General features: G+C 37.2%; 1 protein-coding gene across 3 annotated transcripts; it reads right to left on the bottom strand.

Moving 5' to 3' along the window:
* Positions 1-5,194: 5,194 nt before the first annotated feature.
* Positions 5,195-27,780, bottom strand: SUV420H1 (suppressor of variegation 4-20 homolog 1 (Drosophila)). Of its 3 annotated transcripts, XM_009996425.1 has the most exons (13): positions 27,621-27,780; positions 26,663-26,810; positions 18,494-18,523; positions 17,851-17,875; positions 16,748-16,758; positions 15,355-15,520; positions 13,773-13,882; positions 11,266-11,432; positions 10,574-10,593; positions 10,264-10,400; positions 8,059-8,255; positions 6,821-6,823; positions 5,195-6,709 (listed from the first exon to the last, which is right to left on the bottom strand). In XM_009996425.1, exons 1-13 carry the CDS (start codon positions 27,778-27,780, stop codon positions 5,241-5,243), a joined length of 2,643 nt encoding a protein of 880 aa, XP_009994727.1. In that variant the 3' UTR covers positions 5,195-5,240. The 3 variants fall into 3 exon arrangements, with proteins under 3 accessions (XP_009994727.1, XP_009994728.1, XP_009994729.1); XM_009996426.1 differs by lacking the exons at positions 16,748-16,758; positions 17,851-17,875; positions 18,494-18,523; XM_009996427.1 differs by lacking the exons at positions 6,821-6,823; positions 16,748-16,758; positions 17,851-17,875; positions 18,494-18,523.
* Positions 27,781-27,879: the final 99 nt, after the last annotated feature.

The following is a 27,879-nucleotide window of genomic DNA, read 5'->3' on the forward strand; positions in this document are numbered from 1 at the left end:
GCAAGACTCTACACTTGCCCTTGTTGAATTTCATCAAGTTTCTCCCTGCCCAGCTCTCCAGCCTGTCCAGGTCTCGCTGAATGGCAGCACAGCCTTCTGGTGTGTCAGCCACTCCTCCCAGTTTAGTGTCATCAGCAAACTTGCTGAGGGTACATTCTATACCCTCATCCACGTCATTGATGAAAATATCGACTAGTACCAGTCCCAGTACTGACCCCTGAGGGACTCCACTAGTCACTCATCTCCAACTAGATTTTGTTCCATTACAAGCTACTTTTTTTTTCCTCATGGAGGTGTTACAATACAGGAGGGTAGTACTTTCTGACCTTGGCAAGACCTCTTACATAGAGAGACCATCATCCATCCACATCATCCATTGACTAGCCTTCCACATTCAGAGCTCTGTACCTGTTGCACACCTGGGAAGGCAAGGTGAGCAAGGAGGGGCGTTCACATGCTTCCCTGAGCACAGACTTGCACCATGTACACTTTCCATGAATAAAAATATTACACAGGATTAGTGGAAATAAGGTACGTGACCTCAAGCATGACTACCTCAAAGATTCCCTTGGTGGCAAAAAGCAGCAGCTACAACAAGCAAAAAAACCCAAATACATAGTTAGTGTTGGCTGCCATGAAATAATGCTTGAAGACAACCTACCATAACCTTGTTAACTTGTGGAATCAAGAGTTTAGGCAGGGGCAACAGAAATTAAGCAAGGCCTTATGTTTACTTATAACCTAGCCCAAATAAGAAATAAAATCACTGGGGAATTTAAGAAAAACACATTATACTAGTAAATGTAATGCAAGCTTAATTGACTTTGCTTTTAGTTTTTAGGAAGTCTTATTCTGCACAGCTCCCAAATACTCATCCTTTCATTCTAAAAAGGGCAACCAACTACACAAATACAGAGAGCAAAGGAGTAAGGTTTCTGAGCTTATTTTACATGCACTGGCAGCACCAGGCAAAAAGGACCAAAAGAAACCAGAGAAAAAAAAAAAAAAAAAAAAAAGAGCCAGAAACACACCTGAATACATACTCTGGGGAGCACCTCAGGTGGGTTTAACATACAGTGGCTGGCAGTGTAACTGAATAAAACCAATGCATTGTGAACTCTATACAACAGTAAGCTACACACAAGCTAAGCATTCAAAGCACATACAGGGACAATACCTAATACCCAGTAAATACACTGGGGGAATAGGGTGAAAGAGAAAAAAAAGAAAAAAAGGCATTTGAAAAATAGACCAAAAAAGGACAGCAACACAATGTGCATATTAATCTTGCAGAGAATCCACAGCAACTTTTTTCAAGTCCAAATCTGCCTGCTTGCACACTATAGCTGGAGTGCAGATGAGATAGAAAAGAGCACGCCTGATTAGCTCAGAGGGGGACTCATTTCAGACAATATTGCAGTAACACCCACAACAATCTGCTGTTTGCAGAAACACTGCTTCTTCTTGGCACAAGCCATTTTCAATAAATTCCCCAATGCCCAGGGAAATGTCCCTGAACATGTGAAGTACAACAGGCTTGATGCTTGATTCTTATTTGGCTATTTCCAATCAAATCAATCCTCCTCAAATCTAAACTACCTTTCTGTATTACTCCAAAAAGACACGGGAAACGTTACTGTCCTACTCAGGGCAGCTTCCTTCTACTATATGCTCACTGCATATTTAAATTAAATAAATAAAAACCCCACTCAATTCCCTAACGCTCGTTTTGTAACAAAATACTATTCATTTTTCTTATAAAAAGTCTACAACTTTGCCCCTACCCTAGTAGCTCACTACATCACAGGTACAAGGCAGCTAACAGTTACACCTACTATCCAAATGTTCAAAAGCTCATGCTGAACCTGTCCTCAACTACATGGCAGCTCAATATGCACTGCCCGTGCCAGCATGCTCACAAATCCACAGCCAGTCTTTCATTTCCTTGCTAGCTGTAGCCTCACAACCTCTTACACATAAAACTAGCTGACAAAGCCTCTCTGTAATTTCTCTAACTCTTCAATCTGCTGTAAGTCTTGCTGTCGCCACCCTAAACCTACCTTGCCATTGAATCTTACCAAGTATCTTAGGAAATGAGACACATAAAGGCTAAGCAGCATCTCCAACAGTAAATAGGTATTAACATCACTGTGCTTTGTGATCTGGACAGCCAGGAACATACCCAGGTTGTCAAGTTCTCACACGTGACCCATTCATCTTCCCCTATTATCAGGTTAGGGAAACATCAGGATCGGCCAATTCACATTGATGTTGGCAAAAAATATTATTTTCTGGAGGAAAGACAGAAGATACTGGGGTTGTGCAGCCCCTGCTCACCTGTTTGACCGAGGGAAACGCATTTAATTATTTTCAAGGCATGTGTAAGCTGAAAATTCTGTGTAGCAGGCCATAATTACAGACTTGTCTACTGTGGAAATGACTAAAAGGCTTTGTTCCAAGTTGTCCAAGACAAGGAAGGCTGTTCAATGAAAAAGAGCAATCCAGAGTTCCTGATACCCAAAGAGCTACTTGTACTTATTTCCAACAGAGAAAAAGAAAAGCAGCTCTCATTAAGCTGAACTATCACTTAGAAAGAACATCTGTTTGAGAAAAACAGCTTCTACCTCTAAGGGCAGGAATCTTGCCAATTTTTCAGCAATGCTTAAACTTACTCTTGAACATACTGGTCAGTAAGTACTGACAGCATTTACTTGGTGCATCAACCCCCTTTTCCTCAAATGCCCAAGTGAATTCAATTTCTAAAAACCAATCAACCTCCACAAGGACCACCAAGACTACAAGCAAGAGCAGCAGAGATATAATCTTTCAAGAAAAAACAACTATGTAGCAAAATAGGGAAACCTGTGTCTCAGAACACAATACAGTAAATACTCTGAGGCAATGAACAGCAAACATGCTGATGCTCTGTTCCACTCTTTACATCTTTCACTTACACAGCCACACACTTGCAGGGCACACGACCCAGTGAAAACACAAGTGAATTCTTGAGGAAATAATGGTATTATTGTTCCTTGTCACCAACAGTTTGCTGGTAAACTTCCTACTACACAGCAAGCTATCTTTCTTGTAACCCATCTTTTAATAACCACTTTTATATGATACAGTACAATTAAAAAACCCGCAAGAAAATCCACCACAGCTTACTCAATACTCACAAATGTCAGCATACTTAGTAAAGCTTTTGTATTCAGTCTTCTGTGAACTAAAAGCCCAGGTCTGACAGGAGAGACTCTGCATTACATACTGGTCCACCCATTTAAAAAAATAAATAAATTACACTCTGTACATGAAACACAGGCGGCTTGTAACAGAGATTGGTTATTGTAAAAACAAAGTTGCAAGTACTATGTTTAACTTGACACTAAAAACACAGAAGGGAAGTGGGACTAAGGTAGATGCCACCATCTGATTTGCAGTCTAACAAATTACTGAAATGCATTTGGATGGATTTCTTTGAAAAAATTACTCATTTCTGTGAGGGTCAGAGATGGGCCAAACTATTATGATCAGCTCACATGCAAATTCACCCACCCATTTCCACTTCTGCTTTCACAACAGGGTAATACAGTGGTCAAGTAACTTGAGCTCTTCTTCCCAGCAGAGGGTTGGACTTGACATGAAAATACCATGCAGTGAACAGCGGATTCAACTAATCCAACAGTATGTTTTACAATGCAACTTTCTGTTTCTACACCCCTAGATACAAAAATTCTTTACTCAATAATGGATTAATGTTTAAACACAAATACCATCGACCAAAATGCTATAGAGTGTCAACTAACTGTATTTTATACTGGTTTCAAAGAAATAGCTTATAAGTAAACTGATTTATACATAGAAATAACTTCACTGTGCCCAGAAGTTTCCTAACATTCTTTTATTAAAAACCAAAGAGCTAAAGATTGCCCTGCTGCTCTTCACTGTTATACAGTAGACTATGTATGAGCAAAGAACTCCAACAGATGCAGAGTTTAAAACTAGGGTTACAATTTCCTATTTTATTGGCATGGATGTATTTCTAAACTTAAAAACCCTTCTGGCAATTTATCTCAATTTCTTATGACAAAATTTCTCACAACACACAAATATTTACAACATATACATAATTTTTCAGTCTTTTACAACTGGTTCTTAAAAGACAAACAATTCATAGGTCACCACAGAACAAAAGCTGTGACTTAGTTGTTTTTAATTTCATAAAACTATCATAAGTTAAAGTGAATAGATTTTCTTTAAATTCCTTGTAGCATTTTACAAGTGCAACAGAAAAATACGAAGAACCAATTTAGAATAGCTGCAGTTCATTGGATAAATGTTGCCTGTTGTAGACACATTATTTCACAGCAAATTCTTGAAAAAATAAGCACCAATCATTCTTGCAAAGAACAATTTTATCTAAAAGTATTGAAAAGTGTTAAATACAAGGTGTTTAATTTACATAACAAGCAATAAATACACCATATTCAAACTTTTATTCTGCATACTGCTACCCTGGTACATATAATGTACTAAAAAGTCACCAAATTGTCAACACCTTTTAATTTTTTTCTCTTTTTTTTTTAAGAAATTAATCTGACTTCCAACCAAGGGTTTGCTACTATAACAAAGGCCACAAACAGTACGTCTGGGACAGCATACAGTGTTGAAAGGACAAACTCCAAGAGGGAAAAAAAAACATCTAGCAAATAAATCAAAAAAGCTGTAGATCATTGCTGGTGATATCAACATATACTAGAAAACCTTAATATGCTGCTACTATGATTTTTTTTTTTTAATTGTTTAGTCAAATATCGCAAGAGCAAACTACTGCTCTTACTGATAGTAGTATTTATGTAGCCATACTATATTCTCATTGTCCTGCATGGAAAGATTTGATGCAATTTCATAACTTTGCTTGAGCATTTATTTTACAACAAAGCATTACTATAACTCAGAATTGCACATAAGAAGGCTATTAAAAAGTACAATAAAAATCTGCACAAATCAGAATAAAGAAGTCAGTATACTGTACACTTTTCTACAATATTATGTGATAGGTGAATAAACAATAAAGAAGTGCTGCCACCAAGTTTTTCAGAAAATTCTTCAGTTGACGAATAATGAAATGGAATTTTTGTCGGTGTTTTTTTTGTTGGCGTTTTGTTGTTGTTTTGTTTGTTTGTTGTGGATTTTATTTTGTTTTTTAAAAATTACATCCAGATCACTTAAGACCAACAGGCTTATGCATTGAGCCTTAGAGACTGATCTTCTCTCCTCCTGGAAGAAATATCAATATCTATTGAATCCTTGCCAACAATAAGCCTTAGTCTCTTTGCTGGAGGAAGGGGAATAAAGTCATCAAATTCATCATCATAGTCATCTTCCTCTTCGTCATCCTCTTCTGATGAAGATTCATCAGCTGTTTCTTCTTCATAGTCACCATAATCACCTACTTCCATCCTTGACTCCAACAGGGAGAGAGTTTCACTACAGCACATACCATTTTCATGAAGGTCATCAGGGTACATCCCTCTGTTTTCTTCCTCTCGTTTTAGCTGTATTTTTAGTTTTGTTGAACTATTGCCTGATCCTGAGTTAAACCCATTATTTAGCTTTGCTACATATAAATTATTATCTTTTTCATGGTCTTTACTTAATTTGATGCTTATTTTTGAAGAACTCATTCCATCATTTTCTTGGTCATTTGCCTTGCTACTGCTATCATGGCGTCTACGAAGAGTCAGTTTAGGAATCCCAGAGCTATTTTCAAGGATAAGTTGTGCATCATACCTCGTAATTCGCCTTTTCTTTTTACTTTTTGCAGTTCTAAAGCTGTCTTTTGCTTTAAAATTTTCAGATGTTACAACAGAGCAGCCACCAGATCCAGGGATACAGTCTTTATAACCAACAGGTGTGTCCATCACATTATTCCTCTCTCCAGGCTCTGGTTGAGAACTAATCAAATCTGGTACTTCATCTTTCACAGGTGTATTGTGCGTAGTATCGGTTTCTTCTATTTTTGCAGATGGTTTCACAAGTTTCCCTTGTCGAGTTTTCTTTTTTGACATGCCTGCATCATTTTTCTGGCACCTAATATCCCCTTTATGTGATGGTCCATGTGCCATGTCATTTTTGTTTATTACATGAGAGTGCTGATCTAAAATGTCTGGTTGCTTTCCAGTCAAAATATTCTTATAGCTATCCAACATATTTGGTTCAAGCTTTATGTCAGAGGTCTCCTTCAAATTCATTCTTGTTCTCATTGACCTCCTTGTTATGTATGTGCAGGGTGGTTTATCACCATGCTCATAAGCACCTTTCACAGAATTCAGTTTATGTTCTCTGGCTGCATGCCTTGTTAAGCATCCACTAGTGACTGCAACTTTCACTGGTCCCTCCAATTCTTTATCCTTTTTAATGGGCAAGTTTTTGTACAAAACTACCTTAGGCTCTTTGAGAACTAAATTTCCCATTTCAAGCTTTCTGGAAGCATTCTTTTGCTCTGGCCTTCTGCACTGATTTCTCAACTTTATCTTGGAAAGTAAAGGCTTTGCAGGCTTTTTCAGTCTCTTTGGTACCCTGGAATTATTTATATGAGTTAGTTTAGATGAGGTAGAATTTGATGATGCTGGAATTCTTGATATAGACTGTCTTGTTAATGTTCTATTTTTGCTGTTCTTTTTTACGCCAATTGAAGATTTTCTGTTAGCTGCAAAAGAAAAAAGTGGTTCTGTTATGCCACTACTTTATCCTGAGTTCCCCACTCCTAAATACTGTAGTTACCTAATTTTTTTAAACACTTCATCAAAATCCATTAAACAGGCTAGGCAGTATGCAGTAAGGCACAAGACTGCTTAACTTGCAACTCTGACATGAAAGGAACTATCAAACAAGTCAAAAGTACACCTAAACTCCAGGTACACTTCCCTAACACTACTCCCAATATACCAAGTTTGTTTTTTTCTTAATTTCTTCTACTCATTTAAAAAAAATATATGTCCATCCTACATTTTCCACAGTTTTCACTGAGTGTTATTCCAGCAAAGTCTGAAGATGAGTATGCTCTAGTATTAGTCCCAGATTTTTTTTCTACAGGGGTGAAAAAAAAAATAAATAAAAAATCAACAAACCAAAAGCCTGTAACAGTTAGATACCTGTAAAATTGAAACTGTAACAGCTTCAGGTATCCAGTTGTCTCTCACTATGGTAAGGAAAGGAATTGCGTCTGCCCAAGCAAAGTTGCAACTATAAAGCTTGGTAATCAAAGAGATCATAAAAGATTTTGGGAAGTGTTTTTTTGTTGCTGGTGGCGGTTTTTGTTTTGTTTGGTTTTTTAATACCATAGCAGGAAACGAGCCAGATGGAACCATAATATTTTATGTGACTCCAAATTTGCTAGCTAGTTAAGCCAAAGTTCCAGTTACTTATATTCTGTCTATATGAGGGTGATGGGGGAAGGAAAGGGGGAGGGCAAAATAAATAAATGATGCTCACTACTCTATGAAGTCTGTCAAGAGCATAAGAAACAAAAATCCCTTCCAATTTCTTCTGAGATTACTAACTGTGCACTTTCACTTCAAAACAGGTACCTGAACTATCAGACCTTGATATGCAAAGCTAAAAGCTGCCCAGTTTAAAGGACCTCTATTTGTTTAATAATCTCTACCAGGAGTATTTATTTTAAAACTGTTTCCTACAGAATGTAGATAACTCAAACGACATGTTTTCTTTCCTAAACCATACTACTCCATGCGATAGCTAACCATACCTGTACACTATTGATTGAACTTTAACTGACACATAGAGAAATATGACATTATTTGCTTTTGATATAAAGAAAACAAAACAAGACCACACTACCTATTGTTCTTAAAATACTTAAAGAAAACAATGAATTTTATATTTACATTGCCTTCAGACTCCTCAATAAAGTACAGTTCTAAACACCAGTATCTGAAATTAATCTTAACTTTAAGAGAATTCCACTGCGGTGAAAGTTTTTCATGTTTTTATGAAACCTTTAATCCTGCACTCCAGGCTTTTACTCCCTTTACTTACTTGCATTAGCTTTTTCCTGAGTGGTATCTGCATCAGTGTTAGAGCTGACAGACTGGCTGTCCGAATTTTTGCTGCTGTCACCCAACTTTTTAAGTCTATTTAGTCGTTTATCTGTTTCTCTCAGTCCGTATTTACTATTAATCACAGGAGTAGGTGCTGGCAGCCCCACTCTTGACTTAAAAGCACCAGTTCCACGTCTACAATGAAAAAGAGGAAATAATGTATTAATAACTATTAAAATAAACTTAGAACTTTGTTTCACATACAATAGTTTGAATCGCAGGTATACTTGGATAAACAATACCAGTAACCACTAAATTGATTAGCATCTTGAGGGCTGCTTTAATAAGTTATTTAGATACTTATCTCATTTTAGTAGAGATGTGCAGAAAAGCTTTCGATTTATTACTTGGGACGAATAATAATTGCAAAAGTAGGTTTCCCTTGATTTATGTCTATTTGAGTATTGCTTCATAATAAAATTATAAAGGTCAAAATGAAATACGGTAGCTCATAATACTACCGTTATCTAAGCTAATATAACAACTTCATTTTTCCTAATTGCATCATGCTAGTAAAAAAATGCCAGCTTAGTTACCAAGCTTGTTACTGCATCAGCAAGAGTCGGAAAGTGCAGAAAATAGAATAAAATTTAAATATAGTTCTATGCTTCTTTGTAACTGAAAGACTCCAGGTTATATTATCATGAAAATGAAATGGCTGAGCAAACCTAGAACTTTTTTGTCTTTTAAAGTAATCACAAAAAAGGATTAAAATTAAGAGTTCCTGTACTTACACCTCAGCCACTACTACTTGGATTCCTTTGATATTCATTAATAATCTATTAAAGGACAACTTCAGTTTCGATTCCAGTATGTTGTACTGGAAGAAAATCTACAAAACTTAACCAAAAGTTCACCAAAGAAATCAGACAAGATCTCAAGCTCCACAATGTTAATTATTATGCAGACACAATACTTGTTCTCAAATTAACTGGTATTTGTTTACTATAGGGCATTATTTCAGTTTTATTTTGAATTCTTCAAATTACAGACAGGTTAAGATACTAGGCTGAACTTAGCACAAACAACAGGCAATGAGAAGGCAATAGTGCTTATGAACAACCACAATTATCTTCTGACATGTCATATTTGGTGACTAGTTGCCTCTGCTAGAATGAACAGCAGGCTCACCTAACAAGATGTACAGATATGCAGAATTTCTTGGTGATGATTTTTGGAGGCTTGAGAAAAAGATTTGTACAGTGCTAACATTCCCAAAGCTCCCAAATCCCATAGATTCTCAAAAGTTTAGCATTTTAACATCACAAATTAATACCCTTCACAGCACAGTCAAAATTGTGTTACTTATTTTTGGGGGTGTACAAAGTTCCTTCAGTGTTGGTAAGGACACATTTTTTCTTACTCAACTCCCCTAAATTCAAATCCCTCATCTTTGATTGCTGTAACATAGCAAATATTGAAAGTAACTGTTGAAATATTGAAGTTACTGAAAAGCAGATTTCTAATGTTAATATTACATAACTACATGAAATGGCTATATTTTAAATCTAAAAATACAAAGATGACAAGTTAGTGAAAATGTCAGGATGCACAAAATCCATTTGTTCTGAAAGTATATTCATACTACATAAAAAAAATCAACAATCAAAGGAACTTGGAGCAAAAACATAGCACTCCTAGTAACAAGGGAAGAATAATTACAGTACACTAAGCTGTTTCTCAATATTATTAATATTTTGTCCTTCATAGGTTTTTTTCCTCTCCATGGTTAGGTCAAAAAGTAACAGAATTACTGAAGGTGCTCTGTACCTCCTCTTGAAACTAGGTAAAGCTCTCACAAATTACACTCATAGTGAATGGAAGTTTCAACATGGAAAAACCACCTGTGAGATTCTTTCAACTGATTTTCTGAAGAAACTAAGTTTGGACAGCACAGTGGAAAAACAAACATGACAACATTGCTGCTACTGTTTGACAGACAGATAAAGGCAAGTACTGTCCAAAACAGTATATCTCTATGAATACAGAAACCCTGAAGTTCTAGTAAGATGAGGAAAACGACGTTGACTATTCCCAGCAGAAGAGAACAAATGTAATGTATCCAGGGGTATGAGTACCCATAATCAAGGACTTTGTTTCACAAAATGCATTCCATTTAAAACTTATTTACATCAATGTATACCTTTCACAGGTGTAACATTCGCAGTATTCATTATTTTCTCCAAAAAACCCATCTCCATAGTAACAAGAGATTTCTTCTCCAGGTTCAATATCTCTTAGAGCTTTCACACATGCTGTATCTCTGCCCGTTGATACAAACTGTGAAAGCAAATGACAGGAAGGAAAAAAAAAAAAAAAGGTTAAGGTTAATCATTAATGTTAAACAGTATCTGAGTGAGAAAAATTTAAACAGTTGGGGAGGAAAAGGTGCAGGGACAAAAAAATCTCAGGAGAAAATGTGGGGTGCTTGATTTATTTAATTTCTTGCTTACCTTACAGTTAGGTCTGCAATCTGAAAAAGGTCCAAAAGATAAAGTCAATTAACTGTTGATAAGACCTGAAACATGAATAGTTGCAGATATCTAAAATAAGGATTCACTCTGACTTCAATAATGGTAGAACCTCAACTAAATACTGGGAGTTATGTTAGTATTGCATAAAGCTAGATATAAGGAGATACCTATTTTGATATGGTTTAGTTTCTGAACTCTTCACTAGGCTATCACAAATGTTGCTTCCCTCCTCTTTAAGGTAATAGGATTTGTCTTAAATCCTACCTGCTTTTCCTTAAGCATACAAATAGAACAAAATCAGTTCACCTTTGTGCAAAAGGTTAAAAATAGCTTTACAAGTTAACCAAAGGAATACATTACTGTTGACTAAGTTCACAATGAATTCAAGGTAACCTACAAGATGCTCCACTAATTTAGCTGCCAGTTCCAAAGACTCTGTAAAGTAAAAAGGCACCATTTCCTAGAGCCTTTTGTGAGTTTCCCAGTTCATAGCAAACCAGCTCTGGTGTAGGACAATCCCAACAGGATTTTGTCCTACAGTAATCCAGTATACCAGATTCAGACATTTTCTGTTAAGGTCTTGTGTCAACCAGTTCACACGTAACAACACTGTGCTATGTATATATATATTGCTTATGTCCTTTAATATGCTTCCTACACTTATTACTCACCATGATTGATAAATGCAGCAGGACCAAGCCACAGTTGTGCACAGTTCTTCCGTGTCGAATACATGACACTGAAGTCATTTTCCCCATGTCTTAGCAGCATGTTTTCTTCCATTTCTGATAGTTCAGCAATACAGCCCACAAGTAGTTCTATCTTATCATTTCGTTTCCTTTAGTGTAAAAGGAGTAGCAGAAATAAGAATACATATTCCAAAATCATAAAGTGATCTCACAAAAAGTTGTCACTAATAGCAAATGTTTGAGAAAGCATTTCTCAATCCCTACAAACCTCATGTTTTAATTCAGTTAAAGACAGGATATTAGGCTAAGCAGACCTTTTATCAGACATGAAAACAATGTTCTTATATTACTACATGGAATCAATTACATCCATTCTGACAGACATTACCATAGTTTCTGCAATTTCCTAAGACTGCAAGCAAAAATTTGCAAGAATTGATTACTTCATTTTCTACATCAGTTAAAACCAAAAACAATGCTTCCATTTGTGTATGCTCCCTCCCAACCAGCATTTAAGACATTTTGACTTCTTCCAGATGCGTTTTTTATACTACTGCCTTTGGCCAGGAAAGCACAGCATAGTGAAGATGTTTGAACTCCACGGCCTCTTAAAAAAGGCCCAGCATTGTCTCAAAAAAAGGCCAGAATCCATGCAAGCTATTCAGCATCAAGCTGGTCCCTTAAATAGACCACTTAGGATAAGGGAGAGAAGGGAGGATGGCAGGAGCAGGTGGGAGGTGACAACCAACAAAAGACAACAGAACCATGACACTTTTATGTGCAGAAACGCAATCTGTCATCATAAATATAGCAGATCAGAGGAACTGCATACTCAGCCTAGGAAGAAGCACACTGCATGAAGTTCAACAAGGCCAAGAGCAAGGTCCAGCACATGGGTCCAAGGCAATCCCAAGCACACATACAGGCTGGGCAAAGAATGGATTGAGAACAGCCCTGCGGAGGACTCAGGGGTTTGGTTGATGAGAAGCTCAACATAAGCTGGCAATGCGTGCTTGCAGCCCAGAAAGCCAACTGTATCCTGGGCTGCATCAGAAGTGTGACCAGCAGGTTGAGGGAAGTAATTCTGCACCTCTACTCTGCTCTTGTGAGATCCCACCTGGAGCTCTGTGTCCAGTTCTTAGGTCCCTAACATAAGTAGGACATGGAGCCGTTGAAGTAAATCCAGGAGGACCACTTGGGATGATCAGAGGGTTGGACCACCTCTCCTATGAATACAGGCTGAGAGAGTTGGGATTATTCAGCCTGGAGAAGAGAAGGCTCCAGGCAGACCTTATAGCAGTCTTCCAGTATCTGAACGGGGCCTACAAGAAAGCTGGGGAGGAACTTTTTACAAGGGCTTGGAGTGATAGGACGAGGGGGAACAGTTTCAAACTGAAAGAGGGGAGATTAGATACTAGGAAGAAATTCTTTATTGTGAGGGTGGTGAGACACTACAACAGGTTGCTCAGAGTAGCTATGGATGCCCATCCCTAGAAGTGTTCAAGGCCAGGCTGGATGGGACTTAAGAGCAATCAGGTCTAGTGGAAGGTGCACCTGCCCATGGACGTAGAGTTGGAACTAGATGATCTTTAAGGTTCCTTCCAACCCAGAACATTCTATGATTCTACTTTTTCCATTATCTTACAAGGACATTGCTTCCACTTCTCCCTACAGTGGCCATCCCAAATTTTGCCTAGATTACTCAGACACAGATGAACATGCAGATACTATATACGCACAAAGGAGAGAAACCAGAAATCAAGCCTTAAAAGGCTTGCAAAATTCTTCCTTTCTAGAGAATGCTGAGAACTCAATCCTAGCCCACGTATCATAATCTCAGATGTGCTGTTATGACTATGTTCTGCCACAAAGCTAAACAAATATAAATCACAGGGGGGACAAGAGAGCGAAGGAAGGGAAGAAGTTATTTTAAAATCTGAATTAACCCAGAGATCTGCTGGTGCTGCCACATGCTTATAATGAAACTCAGATGTGCCAAAATGGCAAAATATACTGGGGTTCCAGCTTTGCCTTTCCAGGAGAGATTTATCTTGCACAATCAAGATACACAAATAATACCCCTCAGTTTCACAAAGGTGTAAAACTTCTTCCCCCATAATTATTTGTTATATAACAAATTTCGTATAATGTGAGTCTGGACATGGTTGTGTTTCTCACAGGATGGCAACAACTCATAATTAAGAGGAAAATAATTACACGATTGAAAAAAAAGAATTTAAAAACACATTATATACTGGAAACTGTATGGCTATGTCCAAATATACAAAGAAATGTCTTACAGATGCATGTTTTGTGTGTTAAGTACTTGGCAAAAACAAACATTAAATTTAATTTGCAAGTAAAAATAGACAACTTGTATTTCACTGGTTGCTGTTTCAATTCTAAATCAGACTTTTTAAATATGTGTTTTTAGAATCTTTCAAAATAATTGGCAGAAATAGAATGCAACAGTAAACTACATTTCTTACCATTCTTTTGTTGCAACAATTTTGGCTCCATTTTGCTCAGAAGAATATCGATTACAAGGCAGTATCTCAAACCCACTGTCAGTTGCAAACATTCGTAAATAAATAAATACCTGCAATGAAATAAAACAGTACTTTTCTATTACAATCAAAACAAAAGCAATGAGGAACTTCATATAAAAATGAGTCTGTGAATTGCAACAAAACACAAAAAACTGATACTGCAATGGGATGTCTGCTGAAATGCATTCTTGATTATAGATTTCAGTTATACACATAACATCAGTTTTATTTCTTCACTCCTGCTAGTGACTTGCAGTAATCCTCTTGCAGAATAATGTGACCATACAAAGAATTTTAAAAAGTTACAAGATGCCTCAAATGGTACAAAATTGGCCCAAAGAAAATGGCTAATTTCTTCCTAAATTCAGAGTATTTTCATTCAAAAAATATTCTAATGTTTTTAAGAACCACTGCAACCTAACGACCTACAGTATCCAATTTTGTTCTTTCCAGTTCCAAAAAAGATATTATTTCAATGACAAATCTAGATACTGAATTCAGTGATTGCCGCATTAATTCCTTCTAGTGAAAGTGCAGTTGTATTTACACAAAAAACACTTTGGGAAAGCACAATTTGCTGCCTACGTTTTTCTACACTTTAAAATAGACCTAAATCCTTCTAGCTGCATGTGAAATTCAGTTATTCCTGAAAGAGGTGGGTTTTTTTTGTTGGTGTGTTTTTTTGTTTTGTTTTTTTTGTTTGGGGTTTGGGGTTTTTTTCAGTAAAAAACCATGAGGAAACAAATGAGGAAAAACTTATTTACTGCGAGGGTTACAGAGCACTGGAAGAGACTGCTCAGAGAGATTGTGGAGTCTTCTTCTCTGGAGACTTTCAAGACCTGTCTGGATGAGGTGGTACTGCTTTGGCAGGGGGTTTGGACTCTAATCTCCACAGGTCCCTTCCTACCCCTAAAATTCTGTGATTCTATGATTTTCTTGCAACTTAGAGAGTCAACAACCATTATGATATATAGAAAATGGATTTGGGGTGTGGGAAGTGAAGGAAGAGGAGTCACATGCCTACATAAAGCTACTATACTCACAGCTGAGGTATTTTGAATTAGCAAGTCTTCTCCATTTTCCTTTACCTGTCTTAGTCACACAACTTGATTTACAATAGCTGCGAGTTAAAAAAAAAAGAAAAAAAAAAAAAAAGAAAGAGAACTCTTCCAAAGAATAAAAAGTCTTCAAAACTCTTGTCTTAGGGAAGTAGACCTTATCTCTTCTGCTTATGACTTAAGCTAACAGAAAAAAAGGCAAACATTTTTTCCTTTCTATCTGTTAAATATAAAGCAATGGTAAGTTAACTTGAAAGAAGGGGGCAGAGGCCTGGGGAGGAGCAAGGGGGAAGCTGGCTGGGTTTTAAAAAACAAAATACAGTTTTTGTAAAAAATGAAATAAAAAACCACATAACTCAGCAATGGATTACTTTCCTTTACTACTACTACATTCTTAAGACATTTTTACATTTTCCAAGTCTTTCAACCATCTGAAAAAGCACATTAATTACAAATACACCTACATGTTCCTTGAACAACCTTTCCTGCATTTTGTTCTTGTTAAGAAAATAGTGCCGGGCCCAGTCACCTGACGTCAAAGACTTGAAGGCTTTTTCTAAGTGCTCATCTTTCTTGAAACGTTCAATCACCTCTTTTAGTTCTTCTTGTCTTCCTTTAATAGGTCGAAATCTGAAATAAAGAATAAAGCTATTCCAGCCCACTGTTCAGTCTCAATTCTTCCTCAAGTTACTTGCAGCAGAGTTATTTTGCTAGCCATAAAGTATTTAACTCGTAGCATAAAAAAATGGCCATGATGTCCTCAAATCACACACCCTCATTTACTGAGGTAATGGTAGAGATAAGGTAAAGCCAAGTGTACTACTTGGAACTTTAAAACCCTCCATTTCGAGGACAATTTATTTGTAAAAGAAATCTCTGTTAATATTAACCAACAGAATACAGAAGCATAATTTATTTATAAAAAAAATTTCTGCCAAGATTAACCAACAGAATAATATTTTTCTGTTTTCAATGCCTATCATTCAGAACAAAGCAGCTGAAGAACTAGCATAATGGAAGTGCTACTGTCCTTACTTTTCTAATAAATTTGCAATTATTCAAAGTGCATATGCAAAAAAATCCAGCTGTAAGATTACTAGTTAACAGTAGTATCAAGGAATCTACACACAGTTTCAGCTTTTGTAGCTGGGGGTGGGGGCATGTGGGCTGTCTCTGTGAGATTTTAAATTTAAGCCCTTTACAACCTCACATACATTATTTTATTTTTTTTAAATAGGGAGCAAACAGTCTGCGTAACTGAAAAAGACTAAATAAGAAATGACAAAACAGAAAAAATGTGCAACTATCTTAAGTAATTTAAAATCAACTTTCGCCCAATCCAAAGACTTACTATATTCACAAATCCACTATGTAAGTTTCTGTAGATTGCAAACATAACATTTGCATTCATATAGAACAACCTCTTAATGACTACACCAGTTACTATAAATAGTAACACATAGCACAGATGCTACATCTGTGGAAGACTGAAGTTCCGCAAGTTAGTGCGATCATAAAAATTTCCCCGAAATACTGGCTACAAAAAACAGGGAGCTGAAAATCATGAGTAAGAAAATAAATCCCTATTCATTAGCAGAGAATCCCACCTTCTTCCCAAACCTTGAGATTTAAGAAAAACTATTCTTAATATCTTCAACAGACAAAAACTAGTTACAGAAGAAAACTTTGACTGCAAGAAGCAGAAGCTCCATTTCTCACTTGCACAATCATCAAGGGAAAGCAGAACTTGATTACAGATTATGTTGAATCTCTATAATTTGCCTTTGAGCACATACCTATAAATACTTTGTTTTGGAGGAGAGGTGAGGTGTGTGTACTTCTAAGCATATGACACACCTCAGGGGACTCTTCACAAAGATAACATTTTTTAGGGTCATGAAAAGCAGCGCAACTCCGTTTACAACTCACACAGCATAAAACAAAAGTGTTAAATAAACTAACAGCTTTTGAGTAAATCCATAAGACTAAGACCCATTACTTGTTGCCTGAAGTGTGTTACCAATCTGATTTTATTTCCTCTTACTTACCACATGAAGTCTGTATTTGATGACAACAGTAAACAAGGGGAAATAAATTCCTGAAGCTGGTGGAAGGAAACCTCAAACTCCCTCACAGTTTTTAAAATTAAGGTATCACTTGTCTTATCCTCATCTTAGAATGCTAAATGCTGCAAGTAACTTCTTACAGATGATCAAACAAGATTTGCTTCTTGTAAGCAACTTGTATGAAGAAAACAAAACACCTCAAGTGTTGCACACCCCGATGTAAAGTAACTAATAATGATTAAGTATTCAATTTCCTTCATTGTAAGTAAAATGCTGTATTTATTCTTCTGATAAAATAAAGACAACAGTATCAGTTCCAGCAGCAGTGGAGATTATCAGTGTTCCATGGCTACTGCTTTTACACACCTCTACATTCTCTGTGTCTAATGAACTTCCTTTTATTATAATGACCAAGCGAGAGATCTTTCTGAATATGGCAAAAATAATTGGCATAAACCTATGAGCTCCCAGAGAAGATAAATAGTTCTGAGAAGACATTAGGTAAGTTTTCTTCTGACTGGAATAACATCTAACAAGATAGCAAGTTAGCCAAGAAATAGATGCCCACTCAGAATTGCAGTAAGTACCATGTCAAGATGTTTCAAAGCCAGTTATTTACTAAGGCATATACCTATTTCATCTTCCCAAAGCTAAATGCCTAATAAGCTGCCGAGACCTCATCATAGCAGAAAATTCCCTTCATGCTACAGATTATGTGACTGTTGTTATTTTTCTGCTGTAACACAGCAAAGTCTCCCTCAACTTGCCAGTCAGATACAAGAAGAGTATCTCCCAATTCTCACCAGAAAAAAAAAGGCTTCTCCCAGATTTGGCAGTTATAACTCTCAGGGTTTCCTCAGACATTAAGGGAATTTAAAATTATATAGCATGAACTGAATGTATTTCAGAATAGGACTTGCTCTCATTTTCAGTTTCAATCAGAAACTTCCCAACATAGTTCCAATTGTATTACAAATCATGACAAATACAAAGCAGCAAGGTGACACTTAAAATTTTAGGTCTTTCACACAACATACCATTCTCAGAGACTGATCAGATGTCCACCTAACTACCTTAGATAGTTCAGAATCTATCCTCAGCCATTTAAAAGTCACCTGCATACCACCACTGATCATATTCAGCACGTGTTTCTGTGGCTTCTTTTCTCAGGCATATCACTCCCAGTGGCATTCCTTTAAATGCCTAGCAGAAACTCAAGTAATATCATTCCTGAGAAGCAGAACATTTAGCTTATACCCAAGTCTTGAAAAGGCCAAAAAGAAGGCTGGAAACTAGGAGGTGAAGAGATTGTAAAAACCCCAAAACATTAAAATGTCAGATGAAAATTATACTGTATGCCAGGCATTTCAAACTTGAAACAAGAGCTGTTTTGTTTTTTTAAAGAACAAAACTCTCAGCATCCAAGGTTTAAAAAATACCTAGGACCTCCTGCAGCATTTTTATCAACGCACTGTTCTTTTTTACACAGTGACAAGATAGAGATACAGAGAAAATATAAACAGAAGGCTGAAAAAGCAAGAAGTGTCTACAAGTACATGGAAAGATGCTGGAAACTAGTATTGTGATGCACAGCATTTAACTTAAAGTGTTTCCAAATCAATGAAACAGAATGACACTTTGCACCCTGAGCCCGCGCTAGTGAGTTGTTCAACACTACATGTAAACTGCACTAAGAACATATAAAGCCTATGAGCTAAACCAGAACACTTACAGCCCAGACTCCTCATGAAGGCTTCAGCAGTTTCACAGGTGTATCTCCATATATACTTTAAAAGGTACCTTCTGATTTGAGACACTGAAGAAGCCAATATGCCATGAAAGCCTAAATGTGGAGTGTTCCTTAAGAATTTGAGGGTCCACTGATAGACAGTTCTCCCAGGAGTATAATGATACAGCTGTTTATTCACTAGTCTTTCCCAGCACTATTTACCAAAAAGCCACTCAGTTTTGACAGGCAACCATGAATACCATCATTTTGGTGTTACAAGGCTTCCTCAGGTACACAACATTAAAAAAAAAAGTCTACACATCTACTGGAAGAGTCTACATGAACGTTTCTGAGCAGCATTATAAAGAGAGCCTGGAAAGAACCCACAGCTAAATGTATATATATATAACCTGAGCCAAAGAAACTGGCTTTTAAATGTCAGTAAAATAGGAGACTAGTTCAAAGAAGAAAAAGAGAAAGAGCACAGAAAAAAGAAACAAAACAAACCAGCTAATCCAGTCTCTAAACAGAGTCAATTAAAATCAGAATTGTTTATCTTGACTTCTGGTTTGCCTCTATGAACAGTACCTTTGTAAGATTCCATCATGGAAACTGGAAGCTCTAGTGTTTAAGCCACCCTACATACAGCTTCGTAGGTCAGATCTCACAGCTTCCCTCAAACAGTCTATTGTTAAAAGTAAGCCAAGAATTAAGAATTCAGCTATCACAGTATTGTTAAAGAAGTAGTACAAGCCCTTCTTCCTGACAAGCTGCGGAATATAAACTTTTCACGCTTCCCTAGGAAATATTTATTTTACCCTAGTCAACAAGATCCAGAAAAGCTACTGCAATTTCAAAATCAGCTAGAAGATGATGTTATACCAGATAAGAACAAACTGAGGTGGTGTCAATAAGGAAGACAAAGGAAAATGGCTTCAGGAAGCACGGCTCTCTCTCTCTCAAGTTTATCTTACCTCAGGAATACTTAAAGAATCTTGAAACTCCAAGGTATAAAGCCAAAGGTCAGTGAGATGCTTGCCTATAAAGGAAGTTAAAGGAGAGTTTCTGGTAAGTTCAGAAGCACAGTACCTTGCTTAGTTTCAGTCACTGAGAGCAGTGAACAAAAAGGATTCTGCCAGAGATCCAGTATGGAATGCTACATAGTGTACTAGTGCATGATAAAGTTACCTATTCTAAACCTATTTCTTAACTTGCAACTAGGGAACACCAAAGAAGAGCGAATTTATCAGAACATAGAATCCCATTACCTCTTAACAACAGGCTCCTTGTCTGGATGGTATTTTCATTTAAGTAGCTGGGTAAAACCAGCAAATTACTGTGTATCTAATACCAGAGATTCAGAATCAAAAGATAAAACTGCAAGGCTGTTAAGCATTCAAGACAGCTTAACAGAAGTTGAAAATAATCTAGTTCTGGTAAATGGAAGAAATTTATTCAGTTAACATACATTCTGGCTTCCCCCTGCCCAACCCAGTAGTACACGTATCTCAATTAAAAGCCAGTTACATAAAAATCAACCTGCTCTGTGTTTAACCTGCAATGTTGCCATGTAGGGAAAAAAAACCCCAACAAACAGGTTCTTTAAAAGCAAAAGTTTAAAACTGCATTTTTAATGAAGATAATCATAGAATCATAGAATCCTAGGGGTTGGAAGGGACCTCGAAAGATCATCTAGTCCAACCAGAGCAGGGTCACCTAGAGCACATCACACAGGAATGCATCCAGGTGGGTTTTGAATGTCTCCAGTGAAGGAGACTCCACAACCTCCCTGGGCAGCCTGTTCCAGGGCTCTGTCACTCTCACAGTAAAAAAAAATTTTCGGATATTCACCTTGAACCTCCTATGCTCCAATTTGCACCCATTACCCCTTGTCCTATCACTGGTCATCACTGAGAAAAGCCTAACTCCATCTCCCTGACACTCACCCCTTACATATTTGTAAACATTGATGAGGTCACCCCTCAGTCTCCTTTTCTCCAAGCTAAAGAGACCCAGCTCCCTCAGCCTTTCCTCATAAGGGAGATGTTCCACTCCCCTAATCATCTTCGTAGCTCTGCGCTGGACTCTTTCAAGCAGTTCCCTGTCCTTCTTGAACTGAGGGGCCCAGAACTGGACACAATACTCCAGATGTGGCCTCACCAATGCAGAATAGAGGGGGAGGAGAACCTCTCTTGACCTACTAACCACACCCTTTCTAATACACCCCAGGATGCCATTGGCCTTCTTGGCCACAAGGGCACATTGCTGGCTCATGGTCATCCTCCTGTCTACCAGGACCCCCAGGTCTCTTTCACCTACACTACTCTCCAGCAGTTCAGCCCCCAACCTGTACTGGGACATGGTGTTGTTCTTCCCCAAATGTAAAACTCTGCACTTCCCCTTGTTGAATTTCATCATGTTTCTCCCCGCCCAACTCTCCAACCTATCTAAGTCTCTCTGAATGGCAGCACAGCCTTCTGGTGTGTCAGCCACTCCTCCCAGCTTAGTGTCATCAGCAAACTTGCTGAGGGTACATTCTATACCCTCATCCAGGTCGTTGATGAAGATGTTGAACAACACCGGTCCCAGCACCGACCCTTGTGGGACTCCACTAGTAACACACCTCCAACCAGATTCTACCCCATTGACTACAACTCTCTGACTCCTTCCTTTCAACCAGTTCCTAATCCACCTCACTTCCTGGTCACCAAACCCATACCTGATCAACTTATCCACAAGGATGCTGTGGGAGACGGTGTGCAAGAACAAATTGTTCCATCACCTTTCCAGGGATGGAGGTGAGGCTGACCGGTCTATAGTTACCCATCCTCCTTCTTGCCCTTCTTGTAGACTGGTGTGACATTTGCTATCCTCCAGTCCTCGGGCACCTCTCCTGTTACCCATGACTTACTGAAGATGATGGAGAGTGGCCTAGCAATGACCTCCGCCAGCTCCCTCAGCACCCTTGGGTGCATTCCATCTGGACCCATTGATTTATGGATGTCCAGATTACTCAACTGATCCCTAACCCAATCCTCATCTACCATGTCAAACTCCTCCTCTATCTTGACTTCTTCTGGGGCTATATGAATCTGGGGCTCATGGGGAAATCCTGCAGGAGTAAAGACAGAGGCAAAGAAGGTGTTCAGCACTTCTGCCTTCTTTATATCCTCTGTCACCAGTGCTCCCAACTGATTCCTCAGTGGGCCAATAATAATCCCCATTACTTCAAATTTCTTGAACTCAAACTATACACAGAGCAGTGTGGGCAAAACTCCAATACAGTTTATAACTGATTCCTCAGTGGGCCAATAATAATCCCCATTACTTCAAATTTCTTGAACTCAAACTATACACAGAGCAGTGTGGGCAAAACTCCAATACAGTTTATATTAGAAGTAAAAGAAATTTTAACAGCCACGTAATTTCTTTCTCCTTAGAGTTAACAAATAAATGCTTTTTAAAAATATGCATAGGGGAAACAAAACCTTCCCCAATGCTTTTTTCAATCCTATTCTGACACTCTACATGGTAAATTTAATTTAGCAGTTCCTGTGACTACTGGATGCAAGCCACTCCATCTTTTGAAGATATAATACTTTATTAAAGTTAAATGTGCAACTGAAAAAAACTGTGTAAGAATAAGACAGTGTTTTTTGGTTGGGGGGAGCTGTGTGCGGTTTGTTTTTTTGAGGGAGTTTGGGGGGATTTTTTGGTTGAGATTTTTTTTTAAATCAGAAATGTTCAGCAGCAGCAAAACATTTAGCTCCAATGTAATCACTGCTTGTGATTACACGTAGTGAAGGTACACAATGAGAAACAGGCTAAAGGACTTCACTGAATTAAGTTATCAGCAGAAATGTAAAAAAAACTGAGAAAGCAGATTTTAAACATCAAACAATCATTTTGGCAAGTACATAGATACTGAGATTTGAAGAAAGTAAAATATTCATTTTGAAACTGGGTGTCACTACATAAGAGCTATGTAGCTCTAATGGAATACCTCCACAGCACCAACACTTAGGTTTATTGAACAATACACCCATGTAACCTCACTTAGCAGAAGCCACATTACTTGCTCTACCTCCAGACACTATTCAAGATGAAAACTGAGCCCTTTAATTATTATATTGAAGTGAGCTAAGGAGCACAGGACAGATTCAGCACAGATCGACAAATTCAAGTGATATAAAACTGCTTTCCTTTTTTTGTCTTCATTGCTCCAACTGACTCTTTACTGCCTCAAGTGACTTCAAGGGAAAAAGAGTGAAATAACCCTGCTAAGTTCAGGAATGACTGATGCTTACACCATAGCTCTTAGTGCAGTGTTGAGAGAAAGCAGCTTCCTGTACATCATCCTCATACACTTCACATTTGTTATAGAAAACATGGAAATTCTTAAAGCATGGTCCTTTAGTGTCCCATTATCAGATAAAACCACCCACGCCACATGACAGTTTGTAACTTCCCTGAAAGCAACAAACTGGAGTTTGCAAACACCCCTAGATTTTCCTAAAACTGACAATGTTTCTCACTTCCTAAATCACTTGCAAATTTCAAAAGTAACTGGAACTGCTTTCAGTATTCTCTATCATGATGCTGCGAACCAGGAAACAATAGTGACAGGTAACATCAGCAGTCTGGAGTCTGGCTTGAGTCTTTTAAAGATTTAAAATTTAAATACTTTAAAATTTAAAAATACTAACACATTTTTAAAATTTAAAATTTAAAATACTAACACATTTGTATGTGAAATAATAAAAGCATGGATTGGCCAATAAGGCATACAACTTCAAGATTCAGTGCTCAGCTTAGTGAAAAGCAGCTGAAAACAAGAGATGTAAAAAGCCAAGCAAATTTTTGCTTAACAAGTGTCATTTTTAATCTCTAGTGTTAGACAACTTTCAAGTCAGGAAGTAATAACACTTTTTATTTTTACAGAAAGAACAGGCATGCAAGACTAATATTACAGCCAAGACAGCCTTTGTCACAAAAAAAAGATTGGACATAAAAGGATTTGTACAAGCAACAAAACCTCTGAGAACAGGTATACTTAACGAGATAGTAATTCCTAACATACATTTTCCTGATTTTTTGGGTTTGTGTTTGTTTTTTCTAATTAACTGCTAACCTGGTGTTTTGTCGAGATAAGAGCTACCAATTAGACAAAAGAATGACCACAGGTCTGTAAAGAGGGACAGAAGCTTTGAAAACAACCTGCTTTCTTTTGAAAATCTAAGAATATGAAAAAAAGTTACTTTTGGGTAAAGCCACTGAAGACATTTCCAGAGCTATATTTTATGCTGTTCATCAAATCCCTGGTGACAAGAAGGTATTTCAAAGGAACACTGGACAAACTCACTGGGGGATCTGAATGTAATATTTTAGAGAACTAGTCTTCAACTCTTCTAGACACTAAAGACTAGACAGTTTACAAAGCTAATAGCCCAGTTATTCAGAGTGAGGGCATTCAGGAATTGCAGGACTTAAGATTTTTATGGCCCCTATAAAAAAAAAAAACCCAACAACAAAACACCAAAAACGAAAACACAAAAAAAGCCCCAAAGAAAAACACAAACATGTTTTGCCACCACTCTACTAGAAGATCACTAACATAGTAAAAGAAGATGGAAAATAAAAACGTTACAACAATAATCTAGGTATTTTACTAGGAAGCTATGAGTTATTTTTCTCTAATCAATATACTCTGGGCAAAACAAGAGGTCTTCACAAACTCTTCAACTGAAGGTATGAATGAAGTATAAGAAGTGCTTATGTAGAATACATAAAAAAATACAGACTTGGCTTTCAGAGAAAAAGTAAAGTACAACTTCAGTAAGTGGGCATCAACTTACACTGGGCTGCTAGTTCCAAAAATACAAACCTCTTAGGTGTCTCCAATAACAAAGCAGAATGCTGGCACAGTCACTTCCACAGTACATCCTCAAATAAATCAGGACAAGGGAACAGGAAATATTTGCTTGCCATCATAAATTACTCTTTTATATTAATTGCACCTCAAAACACAAACTATGTACCTAATACCACCTCATCACACTAAAGCAGAAGATACCTAAACATAAGTCGTAGATCTTAGTTGCTACTACAATCATGTACTTGGGTACCGACATCTGATATTTTGAAAACAGTCTAGTCTTTTAATATTTGCTTTCCCCCTTGCCTTTCCTCAAAGCCATACAACACCAATAAGCCTCAGGAGCTCTAAAAGACTACAGCTTACTAGATGGAAGAAAGACAATGTCATCAACATAGCTACAATAACAAGCAGATGTCATCACTATACCAAAAAGATAAACAAGAACTACACTGATGCCTTTATTTTAATTAATTGCAACAACAGAAATTCTCTCAATAGGACATTATGAAAGAGGCAAGATGATGTGTTTCTGGTAAAAGTTGTAAGCCTCACCTAAGTATTTCCCATAGTGCTCCAAGATTATTAACTATTGTCCTTGAAGACTGCCTGTAACTGTTCTCCAAGTCTGAGAAAGGAAGAAATACATGATGATAGCCTTTGTGTAGTCTTTTGATTCAAATTAGTAATTAAAATTTATTTCAGGTGTTGAAAACATTATCAGCAGAAAACAACATTTACAAAAGTAGCTTCTCCAACTATTAAACAATGAATACATAATTTCCTTAGCAAAAAGCATAAGAATTAACTACCTCGGCATAACCTGTAGACTACCATTCATGCAAAGAAGTCTTTTGAGCATATATATTTATCTTGATTAACTGCTGGAAATACAAAGACACTCTGAACTGTACCATAAGAGCACCTACCTAGACACTGCTTGGAGTACAAGGTGCTATTGCAACCAACAGCATGGAGTGAACAGGAAAAAATCAAGCATTCCTCAGATACGGATGTTGCACGCTCCAGCAGAAAATACAAATACCTTCCAAGTAAGTCTTTACAGTTATTAGGACCACAGTGCTGCCACTTCATGCAAAACTCATGCTGCTATACTAGCAACCATTTATGTTATGTGGCAACACCAATTAATCTAGCAGTCATTTTTGAAGCAATCAGCCTGTTACATACATACAAGAATCTACTTAACTGATCCCCTGGTTATGTGATCATGCTGCACTGGTAAATATTTTTTTAAAAAATAGCCATAGCAAGAGTTTGAAGGGTTGAGCAGGCTGTTTCCCATAATTTGCTGCCCATTATTATTGTACAAAAATAAGCACGCAATTCCTGACCTTAGAAACTTTAATTTATATACAGGTTTTCAATTAAACTAGCAATGCAGATCCTGTATGCAAATAAAAGCTTAACAGATATCTATAGCATATCAGTGATAATGTCTGTAAGATAAGAAGAAGCATACAACAACTAAACCCTAAAACCACACTGAATTTATACCAGATATATTCAGACAGGTGCATAACAATGCAAAAGTACACGCAATTCTGGTAAGCAAGTTCCCAGTGTGCATGTTAATTTATCTTATATATACAGACATGTCTGAGTAGCATTCCTTAAGCAGGGACCTGCTAGAACTTAAGATCAAGTGGCACAAACACTGAAGTGCTCAGGAACTGTATCTTTCTTGTGATGTTCTAAGAGTACCTGTTAAGTGTGTGTACTCAGGTACATGATATAAACAGAAAAGTTCCCAAACCCTAATTTCTGTTATTGAAATATTTCAAACTACCAATGGATTTAAGCCTTGTAATTTAGTGAACTGGTTAAGCTAGGTCTGTTAACAACCTGCACTATGGCATGAACACACATAAGACCTAAAAGAAACACCTATGACAGTGTTACAAACGCACACTGCTACAAAACTGTGTTCCAGTGTCACATGCAACCCTGTTTAAGAGATGGAAGCTACTCATGAATTGCCATTTTTTCAGACTTTCATAAACATGCAAGAAATTCCACAGTTTTGCTCTGTTTACATCAACTAAGACTGATTATTTTCTAGAAAAATAAAGACAAGTTACCTAGTATTCATTTTGTGTGTCTGAAAACCTAAATAGGGATCAAGAACCAAACTAGTTGCTAGGTCATCATTTTCACACAGTTCCTTGGCAGACATTCCAGAGGAAGGCACGTAACGACTTTGACCCTCAAATCCTGAAGCACTGCTACCTGCAAGTGAGAGAGCATAAATCAGGTATCCTGTAAGGAATGTCATAAAGCCCAGCTATGCTTGGGGACAGACAACCACAGACTGGAGACCAAAAAATGTAGAACAATTTAGGAAGGCAATAAAATAACTGAAGAAGGAGCACAGTTAATTTCTCATGCCTGCTTTTGTTCATTTATGTAGTAGCCAATAGAAAACATATTTCTGAATATATTTTATGGATGTTTTAAATTTTGGTTTCCTTCTTTCTTCCCCTCACTAGCTACAAGCATCTCTTCAGTCATGCTTGCCTAAGATTTCTGACCTATAAACATGATGAAGCCATGAAAATTTCAAACCTGATTTCCCCAAAATCTGAATAAAGGACATACTCTGTATTTCGTTGTTCACTCCAAACCAATAAGAAAATAAAATCCATGTTCCTTGAAACTGTTTCATAATCACATTGATACATGTGACTTTGTTCACAATGGTGTTTATTTCTACATGTGTATTACTAGAAGTTTGGCTAGGAACTCAACTTATCCATGCCCAATTGCACTAGTTCTCATTTAGTACCAATCATTATTTTATGCTTACATCAGTTAAAAAAATATTTTACATCCAGTTATTCTCAACTTTTAAACTGATTTGAAGAGATCTATATTCCTGAAGTGAGCTAATACATCCAACAAACATAATTAATACTTCTGATGATACAGCTACATGCTGAATGCAAACCTCCTTCAATGAATTAAGACAAGACAAAGCCTGACTTGCAAATTGCTAGAAGAATCACATAGAGCACTAGGCCACTTAAAAAATGTACATACATCTGCTTGATCTTCTCTCAACTCCATTTTTGCCTGTCTTTGGATTTTCCTTTCCTGCATGCTGCAATTTGGTCTTGTTCTGTGCATGGTCATTAGATGACTTGCTTCCACTTCTCCTGCCATTCATCACCATGTTCTTGGATTCTCCCAGCCACTTCATTCCAACAGACAATCTGACTCAGTTGCATTTAGTCACTTTTCAAAAGACTAGGAGAAGCAGATGAATAATTACAGCTCCAATACCTCCTAGAAGAAAAAC

This window comes from Chaetura pelagica, unplaced genomic scaffold (assembly GCF_000747805.2).
Source record: "Chaetura pelagica isolate M959 unplaced genomic scaffold, ChaPel_1.0 scaffold74, whole genome shotgun sequence".
Classification (NCBI taxonomy): domain Eukaryota; kingdom Metazoa; phylum Chordata; class Aves; order Apodiformes; family Apodidae; genus Chaetura; species Chaetura pelagica.

What these genes read in the sequence shown, in the direction of transcription:
- SUV420H1 (XM_009996425.1), bottom strand. Translation starts at nt 27,780, where the DNA reads ATGAAGTGGCTGGGAGAATCCAAGAACATGGTGATGAATGGCAGGAGA. An exon ending in TGCTGCATTTATCAATCATG is followed by an intron (nt 10,594 to 11,265) that starts GTGAGTAATAAG and finishes GACCTTTTTCAG; the next exon opens with ATTGCAGACCTAACTGTAAG. An exon ending in ATTGCAGACCTAACTGTAAG is followed by an intron (nt 10,401 to 10,573) that starts GTAAGCAAGAAA and finishes TTGCTTTCACAG; the next exon opens with TTTGTATCAACGGGCAGAGA.